This window comes from Bos taurus, chromosome 2, assembly GCF_002263795.3.
Source record: "Bos taurus isolate L1 Dominette 01449 registration number 42190680 breed Hereford chromosome 2, ARS-UCD2.0, whole genome shotgun sequence".
NCBI classification, from domain to species: Eukaryota; Metazoa; Chordata; class Mammalia; order Artiodactyla; family Bovidae; genus Bos; species Bos taurus.
In genome coordinates this window covers 53309073-53327757 of record NC_037329.1, presented here as the reverse complement: position 1 = coordinate 53327757, position 18685 = coordinate 53309073, and the positions used below count along the sequence as shown (strand labels likewise).

Below are 18685 nucleotides of genomic sequence, written 5' to 3'. Positions count from 1 at the left end.
AACTTTTGTTTCAATTCTGTGTCACACAAACATATACATATATAAGTAATATGTTTATTGGATATTTTATACAAAATAATGGGTATGTGGATAAATAGATTAAAAGAATTGTGAGTGTACCTCTAAGAAGGAGAAAAACAGAGAGAGTGAATAAAGGAAGATACCACTCATCTGCCAGTGTAAAATAGATGTCTTACCATGCACTGTGGCCAAACAAGTTTTAAATCTTTGACCAGAATATGCCTCCTGGGCAGTGGCTTCTTTTAACTTTGGAAATAAATTATTCCCTTAAGGTCTCCCTCATCAGCTTTCAGATACATTCACAAGCTATGGATAAATGTATAACTCAAACGTATTTAGAAAATTTGTGGATGTAACTTAGTAAGATGTAGATCTAATACAATGAACTATTCATCAATAGTAGCAAGTTGCAAGCCAGATAGACACTGGTCCAATGATGGGAAATTCCCTCAGTATCCTAGAAAATGATAAATCTCACGATAGTTCACTGTGATCCACAACAATTGAGGGAGGAACTCACTATATTGATGATTCTTAGCTATAATTTATTCAGGGATGGAGACTATTTCTTAGGATTAGCAGTAATCCAGTTAATGGCAATAGAGCCATCTTGATGAAGTAGGCATCAGTTTGAGAGAGGTGTTAGGGAAAAGTTTGAGCTGATAGTATTGGAAGGAAGTGTGTCTGCTGGACAGAATACAGAATGAAACAGTAAGTAAACAGAATACATTCCAAGCTGTTAGAGTCAGAGTGTGAGTTCCAACCTGAAATAACAAGAATATTTAATAGGCCAATTGGATAATCAATGAACTCACAGAAATGGCTCATTTTGGGGTACTCGTATGACCATCTGCCTTGAATGCAAATACAGATTATTACTGATTACATGTCTTATAATTAAGGTAGATGAGACAGGTGGAAGGTGGAATTAAGGAAGGGAGGCAGTCAGGATCAAGGAGATGCTCAGCAGAGCTCTAGTTCCTGAAATGGAGACTGGCAAAAAGCACTTGCACCAGCTGAGAGGATCTGGTGCACAATGTAAGCCATCAGAATAGGGAATCAGAAGCCAAGAAACAAGATAAGGGTAAAGGTATGAAACTGAGTTTCAACAAAGACAGGATATTGAGATTGGGTACATTCTAAATTGGATTCCTGAGTGGCTCAGTGGTAAAGAATCTGCCTGCCAACGCAAGAGACTCAGAAAACACAGATTTGATCCCTGGGTTGGGAAAATCCTCTGCAGGAGGAATTCTTGTCTGGAAAATCCCATGGACAGAGGAGCCTGGTGGGCTGCAGTCCATGGGGTCGCAAAGAGTAGGACACAACTTAGTGACTGAACACACACATGCACATTCTAAATTATCAGAGACTGAGATCATGTCAAGCCCCCCAGGAGTGAGCTAAAGGTCTAAATCCAATGCCAAGCATCACCAAAGCTTAGCATCTAAAACCAAAGGCAGAGAAACAAGCTGCTTGACCTCTGTGGAAAGAAAGGACAAAAGGCCAAAAACCAACAAGTGTCTTGGAAAGTCTAGGAGACTATAGAAGAGGGAGGCACTTTACACCTTTCTGAAGAGCCTTGTCGCAAATACAGAAGACAGTGCCATGTTGACAGTTAGGAAAGTTGCAATACAGATCCATCTTTAAGAGGATGCCCCTACTCTCTGAAACTATGGTATGGTTCTACTTATATATCTACTCAGAGATCTAGTGCTATGATTCCCACTGCCTAATGTGTCAAATCAAACTTACATTTTCTAAAATTTAAGGCCTCTTGTTATCTGTATACCACAACTCTAAAGTAGTAACCTAAGTTAACTGAACCATCATTCATTCCATAACCTTTTTGAGAGCCTGTGGTGCTTGGCTCTGTGCTGGAGACACATGGTCTTTGTCATCTTCACTTTGTGAAGTGTAACAAGGGTAGAACAAGAAATTAGATAATTGTAATAGTGAGGTCAACTCCATGGTGGAGTAAGTTCAGGTTACTGGAGGGACACTTCCTTTTTTCCCTTTAGAGATTGGAAGAGCCTTTCCTAAATAGGTGATGTCTGAATAGCTTCCTAAATAAAGAAGCTGCTGCTGCTAAGTCGCTTCAGTCATATCCGACTCTGTGCGACCCCATAGATGGCAGCCCACCAGGCTCCCCCATCCCTGGGATTCTCCAGGCAAGAACACTGGAGTGGGTTGCCATTTCCAATGAATAAAGAAGAGGAGTTTGCAAAAATCCAAGAGACAGTCAATGACTCAATCAATCAAATAATAACTATAATTTAAGAGTTTAGTATGTGACAGCTACTATATTAAATTCTTTTCCTGAATTACATTTTATATACCCTACACAATGATCCTGTGAGGTACATATTAACATTTTCCACAGTTTATAGGTGAGGATATTGAAACACAAAGAATCTAAGTAACTTGCTCAAAGTTATGCAGTTAAGATGTAGAGGATTTGAAGAGAAAGATTAGAGAGACAGAAAGGGACATCATGAACTGCTTGATAATCCATATAAAAGAATGTGAGTTTTATCTTGAGGACAATGTGGATCAAGTCAGTGACTTTTAAATGATGGTTGACAGATATGCGTTGGATGGATCACCTGTCTGATCTTATAGGAAGATAAGGCAGGGAATAAGAATGGTTTGAATTGAAATTATACTAAGGAAGATGTCTGAAATAGAGACGGTGAGTAAGGATTCATCAGTTTATAACTCTGATTTAAAAAAAGATAACAAAGTAGGTAACATCATTCAGGAGTATGTCCCTAAGTGAGAATCATGGCTTACGAGACAATACTGACAAACACCTCCATTTAAAGAATGGGTGAAGGAAGAATAGCCCAAAAAGAGAACTTAGAAACAGATTCTTAATGTCCTTTAGAGATGTCATCTTCTATCCTGCCTCTAAGCCCTTATACTCACTGCTCTGGTCACCTGTGTCATTCTCTTCCTCCACTTCTTTTACTCAATCTCAGCTGTCCTTGCAAGAACCTTCTCTATCTTCCCTGAGGATGCAAGTTTACCCTTAGAGAACCTTTGATTTGTTCCTTAAAAATTAGTGCATATGTCCCATCTTATAGCATAATTATTTTTTCTAGTTGTTTTTCCATGTTGATTTTGTCATCCTAGATTATATGTATGCTTAAAACAAGGATTATGCTAGCTCTTTTGGAATATTTTCATCATCCCTAGACTTGAATCCTGATAGATAGTCACCAGGCATCTAATGATCAATGGTTGCTACATGGCACCTAGTGTTGTATGTAATGAATAGGGTTATATAAGCCCCAATATACACAAAGTATATGGACCTATTCTCCTGGTATAACTACTAATAGTGCTTCTTTTGCCTTCAAAATTGGCACAGTTTAGGCAAATAATTATATAGTCACTCTACTGATAAAGCAATAAATATATTTTTTAAAAATCTAGCATTTTAAAATGGTACTATTTCTAACACAAATATAGTTTTGTTCTGGAAATTAAGGCATGTTAAAGTTTTCTGCACGCAGGTATCATAAGTAATAAATGTCATTCCAAATGTCAAATGTCTCCATTACTGGCCTGTTGTTCAATTGACAGATGCCATTGTCTATTATAAAGTTATGAGTAGTTTATTTTTTAAAAGTAACATCAAATGATATTCATACTATTGTATTATAAAGGCATTATGCCACTAAATTATAGTTTTAGAAATGTAAAATACTTTTACAAGTTTGTTTAAAGACAACCCTTTGGAATAGGTTTTTCTCCCAAAAACAGAATTATCACTTTTGCTTGTTTTCAAGGAAAGTTTCACTATTTTCAACTTATTTAAACCTAAAATTCATGGGGAAAGAGAAATTTCTCCTCATTCATGAACTTCCTACTTATATATGTGCTTAGTTGATTGTTCTTAACGGATAATTATACCATTTCATACAGGATATCTGTCAAGATCTTGGTTATATGCAATTTGAAAATTTTCAGAAACCAAAAAATAAGGTTTTGCTATAGTGTTAACTTTATTTCTTAAATTAGGAACTTTGTGTTCCAGACAATAAAAATTCAATAGTTTGATCCCCAAATCCTCACTGAATATTTGTTATTCTGCCCAGACCATGTAGTGTGATGTTAGACAAGGAAACAGATACCATTTTCTTGTGATCTACACATTCTCCCAGGGTAATTCTCAATTCCCTCATTTCCCAGGTCAAAGTGGCATTAATTCTGTGAGAATAGCTCATCTGTGCCCTGGATAATTGGAGTTCCCTAGAACAGCACAGAGGCACTCTGTTTATGTCTGACAAAATAGTTATACATCACACTTCTTCAGATCATAAATACACATTTATCTTTAGCATATATCACCAAGTGAGTCATTTTGATGTAAATATTGCACCTCTTAAATATAATGATGATAATAGATGCTGTGAATCTACAGATTTGTGCAAGTGCTCCCTTTTCAATAACTGAAAATATTTAAATTGCAGAAGTTTTAACATCCTATGAGAAGTGGCAGACAGAGTGGGACCTACCATAGTTGCAACTGTTTTTCTGAATTATGAATAAGGCAGACTCACTGGCTTCTACGTTGGTAGGTTTTTGTTGTGCTGGGACCAGCAGCCCGGAAATGACTGACTCAGAGGGGGTCCTTATCTCCTTCCCTCCTTTTAGTTATGTTATTACTTAGAAAGGGCTCCATGGCAAAGGGTTATAAACAAAGCAAGGTGAGCAATAGTCTGTACATTTTCTCATTCAGTCAAAAGCCCCATGGGAATTGTCCAGCTTTCTCAGACTGGTAAAAATGCTGTCTTTTGGAATGTACCCAATGGCAACCCACTCCAGTATTCTTGCCTCGAGAATCCCATAGACAGAGGAGCCTAGTGGCTACAGTCCATGGGGTCACAAAGAGTCGGACACGACTGAGTGACTAAGCAGCAGCAGCAAGATGATGGGGAATCGTCATTGTGATGGCATTGCCATCTCTTACTGGTTGGCATCTTTGTCTGGAAGCTATCTCAGTTGGCTGTAATTTTACTTGAAGATTAAAGCACAGATTTTTATATGTATCTTCTGTTCTCTGAATGTAAAAAATATAAAATACACCTACATTCACTTCTAACTGGCAGTCTTGTAATTCAGCAGATTTCTGTTTTTCATTGAAACCTGGAGTTGAATTGTCTTGAGCCGGAAGGCATTCAAGCTGCTGGTTTTGCTCAGCTATATTTCTCTATAAGCACCTAATTGTTTCAAAAAGTGATGTACAGTATGCAAAAACCTGAATCTAATGCAAATAAGTCTGTACAGCACTAACATTAACAGGTGTTCTCATTAATGTAAGTAGACATGGAACAACTCTTGAATGTTTTATAAACACTCATAATCATGGCCAAATATGTTACAATTGCATAAAGACACATACTTCAACATCTTTTATTCTTGTTGTGCAGTCTCAGCACTTATTAACAGAAGACATGTGTATGTAATAAACTAGGGGCAACAATACCTGTTTCTGCTTAAGTCACTGTATCTTAAATTAACTAATACTTCTAAATACAAGTATTGGTAACATAACCACTGCCCCCTGACCTCCTATAGTTTGTTTATTAATATTAATAACACTTTACTGAACATAATGGCTGCAACAGTGCAGAACCAGCAACTTTGCATCACTGAGGTTCTCTAAAGACTTGACCCATTGACCTTAGCATTAACTCTTGAAAATCTTAAACTGTGTCCAATTTCCCATATTGTCAACACTCAATTAGAAAGATCAATACATAGGGTGAGGTTCATGGATATTCTAGTATAGATTACCCCTGCAAAACACATGCTTTGGAATATAATCAAGAACATTCTATTCTAGCAATATGCATTTAAGTACAGAACCAGTCTTGGTGCTCCCTGACTCCCTCCATATTTAATCCTTTTATCTGAAGTCTAGGGCTTGTTGACTGATGGGAGAAGAGTGTCAGTGTGTTGCTCCCAATCTTCAAAATGGATTGCCTACTCTACTCTGATAAAAAGGTGTCATCAGTAGATCTCAAAATAAGCACTTACACATTGCCTGAAAGTACACAATGGTATTGTAACTTTCAAAATTTTATTAAAATTGAGGAAGAGCTAAATGCTATGGCATATCAAACAATAGGATATAATGCATTCACTGAAATGTATAAGGTTGATAAAGTTTACCTATATGCTATTTACTTAGTGCCCCTTGGTTGTGGGTTGTATGGCTACATCCTGGGTAGACAGTTACTCTTGGCTTCTAAGTGATGACAGTGTAGTGGAGGGAACAGAGAAATCAACAGGGAATTGCAATGCAGACCATTTTGCCCTGTGAGGAAACAGGATTCATAGATGCATGTAGCAGGAACATCTATTTCAGAGAACCCTTTCCTGAAAAGGTGACATCTAAATTGATTTGAATAATATCATAGAGGGTTCTTCAGAAAGGAAACAACCTGCTCTGAGGGAAGAAATGAGAATTAGTATGGAACAGCTAGACAAGGAAAAATATCAGTATGGCTGGATTATAGAGATGCAGGGGAAAGCGTGGAACAGGGGCTCCAGAGCAGGTAGGTGGCAGAGCACACAGGGTCTGGCAGCCCGAATGAAAGGATTTACACTGCAGTGTAACAGCTGTGGGGAATCTCAGATTATCAGGTATAGGAATTGGTTATTTGGGACTGTAGCCCACCAGTCTTCTCTGTCCATGGGATTTTCTGCACAAGAATACTGGAATAGGTTGCCATTTTCTATTTCAAGAGAAATGGGATGATGAGATCCAAATTTCAGAGAGATCACTATGGCTACAGTATAGAACATGGATTGGAAGGGGAAACGAGATTGTAGAGAGACAAAAGCTCTTAAATCCATGTGAAAATGATGGTAGTATAGATAAATGCTAAAATTATACTTCAGTATACATGACATTTTCATTAAAATATAAACACATATATAATGTTTATCCAAGAGTCAAAAAAAATTGAAAGATAGGCAACCATCCAGTATGCCTTGGGAAAGGGAAATGTGTTTAAGTTATACTTTTATATTTGTTAAAATCTTTACATTGGGCATTGCTTAAATAAATACAGAAATAGTAAAAACCATTCCAATTAGGAAATGGTGGGGGCAGCAAATGCCCAAGTGACTCATTAGTCATGTGATTGAGTAATTTTGCACAGTGAACATAGATCAGGCTAGCAGCTGATGTGTGGTTGGCAGTGATTAATTGAGTGGTGGGTACCAGCAAACAGGAGCCCTGAGATGATGCGTTTATCTAGAGGCAGTTATTCCCCCAAGTTTAAAAATTAACGTTAACAGCAATAAAACTCTAAGCTGATATCTTTATACACCAACTGCTTCGATTAGTCACTTTTTCAGTCGTTTTTCATTTGAGCACCACAGGCAAAACTTTTGGTGTAGCTGACTGCAAAACTGTAGAAACTGCTAAACTATCTACTAATTACTTGGATAGTATTCTTTCATGAATATTGAGAAGACTGTTTGTCAGTGTTAAAATATTTTATTACAGACAAAAGAAGGAACACAAGTTTTTTTTCTTTTTCTTTTCTGTATTTGGGTTTGGGTATTTCATTAATAAACAGAAAGGTAGTATGGGCAAATGACTCGGTGTGAATGTTCACTGTAGAACCAGTTTTATTATGCAGAACAAATAAATCTGTATTGCAAGAATGCATGGACCAAATTATTTGGGTATCAGTGGTACAGCTCAATTTCAGTTAAAAAGCACTGTTTCTTGAAAGTTTGGCCTTAAACCTTAGATTTTGGAACACACTTAAGATCTGTTGTATATATTGCCCAACATTTGTTTACCTTCTATTATAAAAGAAATTGCTTACATGAGCAGTCTATTTTTATATGATGACACTGCTGAGGGTTCCAGTAAATGGACATGCAAATCAATCAACCCCAAACACATTGAAAACATAACCAATACACATCTGGAAACTAGTGAACACATATTTGTTAACACAGGGGCAGTTGTGGAAATGCAGGATCCATTGATAACCAGGCTTATTTAGTAGCATGTGGATTTTAGAATATTTCTCAGAGTCAGAAGAAACAGGGTAATTATAACATAAGGTTCAACATCTTTAGATATGTAGAACATTTTCCGTTGCTTAAAACAAATATTCCCTAAGAAAGTATAAAGCATTTTTCTGACTTGCAAAGTTTTTGCAGTCTATCATTTAAATTACTTAAATAAAGGGAGCTTTACTGGTCCCCAAAGCTGCGAATGTAACACCCTCCATGCATATTAGTTTGATCTTCTTGACAGACCAGAAAAGTGTTTGTGTGTGCCAATTAAAACAAAAATGGATCCCTAGTGGCTTGTTCCTCACACGACTTCTGAAGACTGCTATCATTGTTTGCTGGGGCAACCCTGGATAAGGCTGCTATCCAAAGTAAACAAACTTTTCAAAACTTTCATGACAGATGGGGGTTACAAATGCATTTTAATAAGAGAGTTGCCAAAGCAACTTTTTTTTTTTATAATCAGCATATATTTACTTAACATCTAGCAACATTGGGAACACAAGGCAGATACTTTCTCACAAAATGTTTTAACAAGTAACATTTTTGGAAAGACAAATGGAAGACCTTTTACTTCTAAATGATATTTTACCCTTTGTTTTGTGTTAACTTTGCTCGACATGTTAAGAAAAATGTTAGGAGTTACTCAAACCAGACTGTAATTTGAGACAGACATACAGCTTGATAATGTAATTTCTTGAGTGGTCATAAACACCTTTGAGACCAAGTAATTTAACTATAAGTATAACCATGACAACCTCCATATCAAATGTGGAGTGTAATGCAAGATGAAAAAAAAACGCTAATCTGAGGGTTTTTTAAAAGTCATTGTTACTTCAATTTAGTTACTTCAATTTCACTATGATGTGACCAAGGTATATGTATTTCTTATGCTGTTAGAATTAAAGATACAACCAAAATTAACAAAAAATAATTTATTTTCACTTCAAATGAATTTACTATACTTGACATAATTAAATTCTATTCCTCTTAAATGGGTAATCTACCTATTTGTAGGTAGCCATATCATTTAACATTTTTCAAAACTCTTTGTATATCTGGAATACTTTAGAATGCATTTCCTATATACAGTTTCAACTTTATTAACATGGAGTAAACCTTCCTTAGGCTCATAATCAGATTTGATCCTAAGCAAAATGTGAAAGACATTTAGTTCAAACATAGGATTGTTTTAGTCTTTTGTAGGATGTCAAGGAGTTTATTGGATAACCCAACTATGTTTTGGGCTTCCCTGGTTGCTCAGTGGTAAGAATGCACTTAACAGTGCAGAAGAAGTAGGTTCATCCCTGGGTTGGGAAGATCCTCTGGAGAAGGAAGACAACCAACTCTTGTACTCTTGCCTGGAGAATCCCATGGACGGAGGAACCTGGCAGGCTACAGTCAGTGGAGTGTCAAAAGAGTTGGACACCACTGAGCACACGGGCAATGCACTTTCATAGTAGGATAGTGGCTGTCCTTGAGGGAAAAAAAGAAAGCATCTGAGTAAGAATATTGGTGGATCTTTTAAAATTGTCCTATCTTTAACATGACAGTAAAGAAACAAGCAACTTTAGTCTAAGGTCTGTAGTCTGCATTTCACAACTGAAACCAAACCTTTATGGTCCTTTTCTCATTTGCACAGTCCTTGATGGTATACAACAGTTTGCTGAAGACTAGTGAACTAGAAACCAAGATCTTTGTAATCTCTTGATTCAATCATTTAAAATGATGCCAATTGGATAGAATGGCATTTTCATTTTCCTCATTTGCTTCATTTTCTTCATTTGCAAAATTACTTTATGATAGTGGAAGAAAGCTGCATTTGAAAAATGTTTATTATGTGCTTTGAGATCATTAAAACTGATATCACTTTGCATACCAAATGGTAGTATTCATATCCTTAATAGACTAAAGTTCTGATACAATCAACCTTAAAGAATAACTTATCATGACCAACAGTTTATGGATAATTCCATGATGTAAATGTGTCTGCAGTAATTATTCCCTCCTCGGAAATCTTGACATGAACATTGTTCTACTCACATTGGGACTTAGTATAAGCCATTTCTATTGTTATTTATCTCTATACTCTTATGTCCTATCGGTCTGAACAGATTGTGAGCTCTTGAGGGTGGAGCTTGTGTATCCTTAGCTTCTAACAATGTGCCATTCACTTTAATCAGGCCTTGTTGTTGATTAGGGGGATGTTCAGTGAGAAACACATCCTCTAATTCTCCTAAACTAAGGATTCTTTTGGGGATTTATTCTGCAGTAGGAAAGTTGCTACTATCAAAAAGTGGAACACACGTTACTTGTTTACTCTTGCACCTTTGATAGTCTCCCAACATTCATTTGAAGTCATCTGAAATGGAAGCAGCTGACGATATTTTACTGTATTTTGCTGATGAGTTATCTATCTATAAAGTTTTTCATCAATTATTATCATGTACATTTGGTTACTAACTAAGTTAAATTTTCTATAATGTTTACTCTGTGGAGCTATGAATAGTTTTAATTTGTTTTTTCATTATCTTTAATTTTTCTAAATTCTCCACAGCAAATTTAGTGCTTTATAATCATAAAAACTGTTCATGGGGTTCTCAAGACAAGAATACTGAAGTGGTTCACTATTCCTTTCTCCAGTGGACCACGTTTTGTCAGAACTCTCCACCATGACCCATCTGTCTTGGGTGGCCCTACACGGCATGGCTCATAGTTTCATTGAGTTAGACAAGGCTGTGATCCATGTAATCAGATTGGTCAATTTTCTGTGATTGTGGTTTTCAGTCTGTCTGCCCTTGGATGGAGAAAGATAAGAGGTGTATGGAAGCTTCCTGATGGGAGAGACTGACAGAGGAGGAAACTGGGTCTTGTTCTGATGGGTGGGGACATGCTCAGTAAATCTTTAATCCAATTTTCTGTTGATGGGTGGGGCTGTGTTCCCTCCCTGCTATTTACCTGGGGCCAAACTATGACTTCCCTGGTCGCTCAGACTGTAAAGCTCTGCCTACAATGTGGGAGACCTGGGTTCAATCCCTGGGTTGGGAAGATCTCCTGGAGAAGGAAATGGCAACCCACTCCAGTGTTCTTGCCTGGAAAACCCCAAGGGAAGAGGAGCCTGGTGGGCTACAGTCCAAGGGGTTGCAAAGAGTTGGACGTGACTGAGCGACTTCACTAAACTATGGTGGAAGTAATGAAGATAATGGCGACCTCCTTCAAAAAGTTCCTTGCAGGTACTGCTGCACTCAGTGGCCCCAACCCTGCAGCAGGCCACCATCAACCCATGCCTCTGCCAGAGACTCCTGGACACTCACGGGCAAGCCTGGGTCAGTCTCTTGTGGGGTCACTGCTCCTTTGTCCTGGGTCCTGGTGCAAACAATGTTCTGTTTGTGCCCTCCAAGAGTGTGTTTCCCCAGTCCTGTGTAAGTTCTGGCAGCTCTATGGTGGGGTTAATGGTGACCTCCTCCAAGAGGGCTTATGCCATACTTTGGGTCTGCTGCACCCGGAGCCCCTGCCCCTACGGCAGTCCACTGCTGACCGTACCTCCTCAGGAGACACTGAAACACAGCTCTGGCTCAATCTCTGTGGGGTCTCTGGGTGCTGGTGCACACAAGGTTTGCTTGAGCCCTCTGAGCATCTCTGGCAGGTATGGGGTTTGATTCTAAATGTGATTTCACCCCTCCTACCGTCTTGCTGGGGCTTCTCTTTTGCCCTTGGACATGAGATATCTCCTCAAAGTCACTCCAGCACTGCACAGCCGCCACTCCAGCACCTACTGTCTTGCTGGGGCTTCTCTGTCCTTGGACATGGGGTATCTCCTCACAGTCGCTCCAGTGCCACACAGTCGATGCTCCAGTGCTGCAGCCATGAAATTAAAAGATGCTTGCTCCTTGGAAGGAAAGTTATGACTACCTAAACACCTTTTTAAATATTAAAGAGCAGAGATATTACTTTGCCAATGAAAGTCCATCTAGTCAAAGCTATAGTTTTTCCAGTGGTCATGTATGAATGTGAGAGTTGGACTATAAATAAAGCTGAGAGCCGAAGAATTGATGCTTTTGAACTGTGGTGTTGGAGAAGACTCTTGAGAGTCCCTTGGACTGCAAGGAGATCCAACCAGTCCATCCTAAAGGAGATCAGTCCTGAATATTCATTGGAAGGACTGATGCTGAAGCTGAAACTCCAATACTTTGGCCACCTCATGCGAAGAACTGACTCATTTGAAAAGACCCTGATGCTGGGAAAGATTGAAGGTGGGAGAAGGGGACGACAGAGGATGAGATGGTTGGATGGCATCACCGACTCAAAGGACATGAGTTTGAGTAAACTCTGGGAGTTGGTAATGGACAGGGAGGCCTGGAGTGCTGCAGTCCATGGGGTCACAAAGAGTCAGATATGACTGAGTGATTGAACTGAATCAGAAAAACATTAAGTTCTGAAAATATTTTGCTTTTATTCTGGTAAACCAAAGTGTGGAAATTTTTAATTATATAAATACAATCTTACATATTAATTCTTCATTTAAATTAGCATCTAACAGGGGAAAGACTAACTGCCAGAATGCATTGGAGCAATGCACAGAATGCACAGGAGCAATTTAATTGACAGAATTGAAAAGGGCAATATTTAAACATAAGCATTTCTCATTAAAAGTCCTTTAAGCAGTTTTAAGTTTGCATAACAATGTCCCATTTGTTAATTAGGGCTTAAAAAACATTCTTCTCTCATTGTCTTTAATCAGTGGAGTTTGGAACTGGGTTATACCTGTCTCCATCTTCAGAGGAACCATAACAAGGACACAAATGGAGCTATGTTCCTAGCCCAAGGGGAAACTATTGTTGAATTAATACCAAAGTCTTGAGGAATGTTGTCTCTTCTGCATGATGCCCAGTGGATATGCTTACAAGGCTGTTTATGTATACATTCATTTACCAGAAAAAATTCAGATGGTCACTATTTAGTGAGAAAAGTTTCAGGCAAATGTCCTGACAGGTATTTAAATACATCTATTCTTAACGCTAGAAAATTTCATTGAGATGTCTTTGGTGCCAAGATATATACCTTCAAAATGCAAGTTGGAAGAGATAAGGGATTTCAAGAGGCACTTGTCTAAAGTAAGCTTTGAAGTGAAGTGGAGACCAGCAGCTCTTGCCTAAACCATCTTTTCTGTAAATTCTTCCTTCATCTACCTTGTCCCAGCATCTGTCACTGAGACCATACATGATATAGAAAGAATATATTAGCCTGACTTAATATATTGTTATCAGCTCTATGTCACTCTGTAGTGTCATCAGGAGAGACTCAATCAAAAGGTTTAGTCAAAACTAACATTTACTGATAGCTTTCTCTCAGGAGCATTGACAATTCGATCGTTCAAAGTGCAAATATAATTTGGCAAAGTATTTATCAGAACTACAGAGGTAATGTTAAAAAAAAAAGTAGATTGAGAAACCTGAATTCAATGTGTTTTACCAGCCAAAGACTTTGAAACCGCTTTCCTATGAGTGACTGGAATGGAACAGAACAAAGTCAATTACTGACTGTAATTAAGAAGTGGAAGCATTCAAACTGTAGAGAGCAGTAGCAGACTTCTCCAGACTGCCTAGTAACTTGAAAGATTAGTGGGAAGACAGAGGAGAGGATGCAACTGTATCTTTCTAATAGTATGCTTTAAATGAATTGCATTCACATAGTTCTCTGGTCCAGCTTCCCCAAATGAATTCATAAATCACTGATTATGTACAAATAATGCAGTAATAAATTTGGGCAAAGAAACTTTTAAGATACATTTTGCTTTTCATTGTGTTAGCAGTAAAGATTCCCTTTGCATTGCATAGCATGTACCCAAAATGCAAATGCATTGCTGAAGTACTCATATTTAATCACTATTTGAATTTACTAGGCTGAAAATTGAAACTTGTTGGCTCTTTCCTAAACCCTCAGAATATGGTAAATCTAATTATGTTTGTTTCTAGCACTTTGAAAGTGTTCCTTTTTATAATTTTGATAATAGTTTATTTATAATGGCAGAAAAATAGGTTGTACATTGCATTTGGGCTAATTCATATTTCTGTGTGTATGTTAGCAAATTGTAATATTATGTAATACATTCATAATCAAAATATTTATATTCAGATTAGGATGAAGGTAGAGGTCAAGGACATTACTAGTTTTCTTGTGTTAGTTAGAAGTGACCTTATATTTTTAGATTACTATTTCTGTGGCAACACTTTATATAAAGTAAATATTTGGAACTTTATATAAGTAAAGAACATTGCAAGGGTGTTCAGATAATTAAGGAAATATCAGCTTAACTGTCTTTTACAAGATACATAAAACAGAGGACTATTTGGAGGCTATTTTGAGCTATCCTGAATCTTACATGCAATTTTATTAAAAAAAAAGAAAAAAAGTGATAGGCCTTGGTAATCTGTCAAATTCGAGTGTGGGTAATTAAGTTGCCTTTTATTTTCTAATCTTTCACATCTCTTAATTGCATTTACTTTGTATACTTCCTTTTCTGACTGTTGTAAAAAGTTGGGATCCAACTCACCCAAGAATGATTATATTGCAGCACTGAGTAATGTTGCATATCTAAATAATTTTTCCTAAATATCAGTGCAAATGAATATATCTGTATTGTGTAAACAAAGATTTCTTTAAGACTTCAGGATTGTTGTCACTAAATGTTACCATAAAAATCACTGAAACTTCAGAGTGAGCTGTTTTGGGTAATTGTCACTTTAATGATAGAATTACAGAGGCATTTTATACCTCAATTTGTGATTTTCTGAATTTGAGCCATATTTTAGCACTTACCTCCCATTTAGAGGAAGTAAGGCTGAGAAGAGGTGACTAACTCCTGATTGAGTATTTTGAAATGTCTGTCCTCTAAACCTCTGAAGCCTTGCTTGATGCGTGACAGTAGTTGGGAAATGTTCATCTTCTTGGTGAAACAAAAAAGTCAATAATACAAAGGGAAAATCTTCATGGTTCAGATTGATAGCTTAAAACAAAGAGCATGTCCACACCTTCTCTAATCAAATTCTTCTCTAGGTAATCCTTTATGTGTGAAATCAAGTTTTCTATAGGGTCTCATCCTTCTCTAACAATTCCGGGGGGAAAAAGGTTCCCTTTAATGAAAAACTTACAGCTGTACTCTAAATATTGCCAACTACTTAACAGCCCTAAGTATCTGGAACAGGAATGTTCTTCTGATACATACTATCCATGAGAGGTCCAAATATGTAAATGAACTTATATTCTAATATACTCTTTTTGTGGGGAAATTGGTCTTCATTACTTTCCTATAGATCTTTTTGATAAGAAAGTAGAAATAGCCAAATGTTACTCATTAGAATGACCTTTTAGAAAAGTCTGCATTAGGCTCTTTGGTAAATAATCTGTTTTAGTACACTCCATAAAAGGAAATCAAATATAGAGATACTATTAGATTTGAAAAAGACAAACAGGAAAGAGCCAAACGTGCAGAATGAATTCTGACACACCCGGGTGCATTTTTCTGAGATTCTGACTTAAGTGGATACTGTCTGCATTATTCCGAACTTCCTGACTTGCTTTTCCATGAGTTGGAGTAATTCAGCTTTAGACCTACTCTGAGTTAATCGTTCTATTATTGAAATGATAATGTATTTGTTATGACATGAAGAAATGGTTTGTAGAGAGGAGTTCAAAATGATCGTAGTCTCCCAGTTCCCAGAAAGACAATTACTGGAATACAAGAAAATATCTCAGTGTATTAAAGTGTGTGTTTTTTTAAGCATATATTTTTAAATGTAATAGATCATTTTATATGGTTTGCTCACCTGTTGATCTTTTTTTTTTTTTAGATCACAACTTTATCAGGAAATGAGTTCCTTCTGCAGTCAGATATTGACTTCATCATATTGGATTGGTTCCATGCTATCAAAAATGCAATTGACAGATTGGTATGTATTTGTTTTAGCTGTTACCTTTGTTAATTAGAATGTAATCTTTTAAACCTATTGCTTAAGCATATTATACACATACATTTAAGTAGATCCTATGAATTTAGAGTTATTAAGTTATTTTAATTTAAACAGTCACTAATTCCATTTTTGGAGAAGGCAACGAAGACAGGATTTTGAAACTAAATGACATTTTATTTCTCTCTTTAAAAATACAATGCATTCTTTTTTTTTTTCTGAAATAGCATAGACATTGATTTAGTGAAGGCTCTATGAAGCAAACAAGAACTTAATAACTACTAAATTTTCACATTTTCAGTTTATGCAATCTGTAATACATATTCTTGAAAATAAATATCAGTGTATTTAAGCCCATACTCACTGTTATAATACTAGTAAATAATAATCCTTTGTACTGATTTTCATTGTTCTTCCAGCTAAGCAAGATTGTTCTCGTGAAAATTACATATCTAGAACTTCATGAAATTACCCTAAATCACAAGTTTAAAGTATGTTCTTAAAAGAGTCAAATAATTTAAAACTACTCATTTTATACTGTTTCTCAACCAAACATCTTATTTAGGACACTGGTGTTTGCAAAATCTTGACAAGAAAATATTCTTGAGAGCTTTTAATAAGGTATAAAAATAATAATATTTTTGTGATTTTATTGTGGTTTAATTACACACTTCCGTTGTATTACTTTGGGATCAAAACTTTAAAAAATAAAATAGCAAGTAAGTTTTTCCCACTATCATTATTGTCCCCTTATCCAGGCATACGCATGTGCACACATACACACACATGCACACGCATTTTTTATCATTATGAGCAAACTCTGGGGTAAAACTGCCTGAGCATGAAAGTTTGAATCTGATTTTTCTAGCTGTGTGGCCTTAGGCAAATTGTTTATCTCTTTTGGCTTCAGTCGTCTTGTCTGGAAAATAAGGGTAATAAAATACCTACCTCATGGGATATCTGTGATGAGTAATTGAATTAATGCATGGGGTGCTTAGGCTATGCACAGAATTTAATAAGTAATATTATATATGTATATATACATATATATCATTTACAATTTAAAACTTAAGCTTAGCATAGGGACACTATTTCAAAATAATTATCTTATTACAAACTTCTTGTTAATCTAACATCAAAATAGATCACAGAACTATTTAGTGAATTTTTTTCTTCTATGTAAAATTGTTCCATCTATTTGTTATTTCCAGCCAAAGGATCCAAGTAGTCATTCAAGAAACCTGGAATTATTTAAAATCCAGAGATCCTCCAGTACTGAACTACTAAGTCACTATGATAGTGATACAAAAGAACAGAAACCAGAGCACAGAAAATCTTTAAGTAAGTATTTTTTTTGACTAGCTCATTTTAACTTTGTTTAAACTTAGTGCTTATGAAATGTAGATACAATGAAATGAGATTTGAACCAAACTGATGCTACTCATCGGAGAAGGCAATGGCACCCAATTCGTAGCCATTTCTTTAGCCAGGAATTCATGCATTCGAGGGCAGTCTGAGTGCTTTGCTCACATCATTGTTGGTAATGCCTTTTGAGAAAATAATTGTTCCAAGGTCATGGTCTCTGCTTACAGCAAACTTCTGAATCTAAGTAATAACCATGGCGTTCAGATTGGTGATTGATTTCAAGAGTGGGAAATGTCAAGCGTCTCCAAACCTTGGTATGCTGACTATTTGATTTTCATACATTAAAAGATATATGACTGACCTGACATAAACCAACAGGCTATGCAACTTTCCATTTGTTTCAACCACCAGAAAGATTTAGAAATGTGTAATGTGGACTAGATATCCTCCAAGGTCACATCTAGGTCTGATTTTCTAAAAAAAAAAAAAAAAAAAAGAATTTGAAGTGAAAAGGACCAGTCTGTTCACTTATATAGTGACCTTGAGCATAACTGTTAATCTTTTTCATGCTTTTTGTTGTGGTTGTTCAGTCACTAAGTCGTGTCCAACTTTGTGACCTCATGGACTGCAGCATGCCAGGCTTTCCTGTCCTTCACTATCTCCTGGAGTTTGCTCAAACTCATGTTCATTGAGTCAGTGATGCCATTCAGCCATCTCATATTCTGTCATCCCCTTTTCCTCCTGCTTTCAATATTTCCCAGCATCAGGGTCTTTTGGTGGCCAAAGTGTTGGACCTTCAGCTTCCCAGCATCAGTCCTATGAGTGAGTATTCAGGACTGATTTCCTTTAGGATTGACTGGTTTGATCACCTTGCTTTCCAAGAGACTCTCAAGAGTCTTCTATGTTTTCACCCTGTTTCTTCCTCAATAAAGAGTTATGGAAAGGTGTTGTGCATATCTCACAGAGTTGATTTGAATCTCAACTCCCTGAAAGAACAGTAGATATCTCTGGAATCAGAGTCTCAAAAATTATAGTACTTTTCTGGGATCATCTATCTACGTACATTCAGTCTTCTGAATCACCAGTTTTTCTGCCATTTCCATCTAACTAAAGATCAGATTATATCCTGTAATTATATCCTAGCTTTTTGAACTTAAGGAGAACTCAGTAAGAAGAGAAAGGCTGATTACAGAATATTTGCATATCTACATGCGTACATGTGTATTTGCATATCTACATGTGTACAGGGGCTTCCCTTGTAGCTCGGCTGGTAAAGAATCTGC

The 18685-nt window shown here is 36.7% G+C and overlaps 1 protein-coding gene across 2 annotated transcripts in view; it reads left to right on the top strand.

Annotated features, from left to right (window-relative positions):
* The window catches only part of ARHGAP15 (Rho GTPase activating protein 15), a 698504-nt gene that overhangs the window by 334600 nt on the left and 345219 nt on the right, over positions 1-18685 (top strand). For both annotated transcript variants that reach the window (XM_024977977.2, NM_001105003.2), the window contains 2 exon segments: positions 15921-16019; positions 17249-17378. In XM_024977977.2, coding sequence (XP_024833745.1) covers positions 15921-16019; positions 17249-17378 — 229 coding nt within the window.